The sequence below is a fragment of the Myotis davidii genome, unplaced genomic scaffold, assembly GCF_000327345.1.
Source record: "Myotis davidii unplaced genomic scaffold, ASM32734v1 scaffold887, whole genome shotgun sequence".
In the NCBI taxonomy this organism is placed as follows: Eukaryota; Metazoa; Chordata; class Mammalia; order Chiroptera; family Vespertilionidae; genus Myotis; species Myotis davidii.
The window spans coordinates 66,016-68,139 of record NW_006299307.1 but is presented as its reverse complement, the minus strand read 5'-3'; the positions used below and the strand labels follow the sequence as shown (position 1 = coordinate 68,139).

Here is a 2,124-nt window from a genome sequence, read left to right as displayed (position 1 = left end):
ACTGGGGAGACCTGGAGGAGCTTGTGGGTGGGGGGATGTGTAAGGAGAAGGAGTGTGGGTTCTCAGAGAGACAGCTCTGGTTTCAATTGTCTTAATTCACAGGTTGGTGTGACCTTTGAGGACATTGCCCTGTACTTCATATGTCTTTCCTACTTTTCTGAATCGCCCCCTAAAAAAAGAATAAAAAATAAATAAATAAGTGTGTGTATGTATATATATATGTATATTTCAGAGAGGAAGGGAGAGGGGGAGAAAGAGACAACAGTAATGAAAGAGAATCATCCATAGGCTGCCTCCTGCACGCCCCCTACAGGGTATCCAGTTTGCAACCCCGGCCTGTGCCCTTCATTAGAATCGAACCCGGGATCCTTCAGTCCACAGGCCAGTGCTCTATCCACTGAGCCAAACCAGCTAGGACTGGTGTTGGGACTATAGGGTGAAGCATAAACCCAGGTTTGTCTTTTTCTTGGAGACATGATCTGGGAAACTGCCTTGGTATTGCTTGGCAGGAAGGCTGGGGCCCTGCAGGCATGGCTCAGAGCTTAGCTGCTGTCCCCCTTCCAAACCCATTTGTTGTGCTGAGGGCAATAACAGTGATTAATGGGACTGTGATGAGAGAGCATCCAGCCCTGGCATTAGAGCCTGGTGTCCACACTAAACTGGGGAGACCTGGAGGAGCTTGAGGGTGGGGGGATGTGTAAGGAGAAGGAGTGTGGGTTCTCAGAGAGACAGCTCTGGTTTCAATTGTCTTAATTCTAACAGGTTGGCGTGACCTTTGAGGACATTGCCCTGTACTTCTCCAGGGAGGAATGGAGCCTCCTTGATGAGGGTCAGAGACAGCTGTACCTGAATGTGATGCTGGAGAACTTTGAACTTATATCCTCTCTGGGTAAGACCCTCACTCTGGCTGGTTCCGGGGACCTGCCTTTGTATTTCCCCATGCCCCCTCATCTCTGGGGGTGCTCTGTCCTCACCTGTGGACTATATACATTGCTAGATTTTTCCAGTTTTGTGGGTTCTTGCTGTGGCTGGCAGGGTTTGTTGTTTGCACTGCTCCCTTCTACACCTTTAGTCACAACACCTGCTGTACCGAACTCTTAAGGGTTTGTGGTTAGTTGTGTGATAGAAAGCCTAATGTATTCCAGTTGAGTAGTGAGCAAAAGCACATTCTTTATTCCTGTTGGTCATTTGTACATATATTTTTTGAAAGTATCTATACATCCTTAGTCCTATTTTATGTGTAAATATTTTTTTATTGATTTCGGAGAGGGAGGGAGAGGGAGAGGGGGAGAGAGAGAGAGCGAGAGAGAGAGAGAGAAACATCAATGATGAGAGAGAATCGTTGATTGGGTATCTCCTGCATGCCCCCTACTGGGGATGAGCCCACAACTTGGGCATGAATTCTGACCAGGAAGCGACGCATGACCTCCTCGGTTCATGAATGGATGGATGCTCAACCACAGGCAAACCAGCCAGGGCTTTAGTCCTAATTTTAACTATATTTATTGGCTAATGATTGTTTTGAATATTTTTCTAGTTTATAATAAGCTACATCTCCTTGCTCTGTCCAGTTTGGCTCAGTGGATAGAGCATCGGCCTGTGGACTGAAGTGTCCTGGGTTCGATTCCAGTCAAGGGCATGTACCTTGGTTGCGAGCACATCCCTAGTGGGGGATTGCAGGAGGAGGCTGGTCGATGTTTTGCCGTCATCCATGTTTCTAACTATCCCTCTCCCTTCCTGTCTGTAAAAAAATCAATAAAATATATTTAAAAAAATACATCTCCTTTTGCATTTGCTAAATTGTGCTCCCCAAATATTGCATTCTTGTTTTATGCACAAATTTCATGTTTTTGGCAACTCTGCATTCAGGAAGTGTAGTGTGGCTATTTTTTCAGCAGGCTCAGATGCAGGTTAACAGTGTTTACCTACAAAGTGTTTTTAATGAATTTATGTAGAATTTTTTCAGCAACACTATTGTCTTCTTCATGTCTTGCCATAACATGACTTTCTCTCTGTATCACAATATTTCCTTTATTTGTTTGACCTGAACCGAATCCATAGTATCTTCAAAATGTTCATGTGATTTGCAAGTATCGTTTCCCATCCTCCTATTTTACAAAACAT

At 44.8% G+C, this 2,124-nt stretch overlaps 1 protein-coding gene across 1 annotated transcript in view; it reads left to right on the top strand.

Annotated features, from left to right (window-relative positions):
- Nucleotides 1–724: 724 nt before the first annotated feature.
- LOC107184843 (zinc finger protein 211-like) overlaps nt 725–2,124 on the top strand; it is a gene marked incomplete at its 3' end in the record, with an annotated part of 8,839 nt that continues 7,439 nt past the window's right edge. Inside the window, exon 1 of the mRNA XM_015571195.1 lies at nt 725–889. Within this exon, the coding sequence (XP_015426681.1) occupies nt 856–889 (34 nt within the window). The remainder of the gene's footprint in view (nt 890–2,124) is intronic.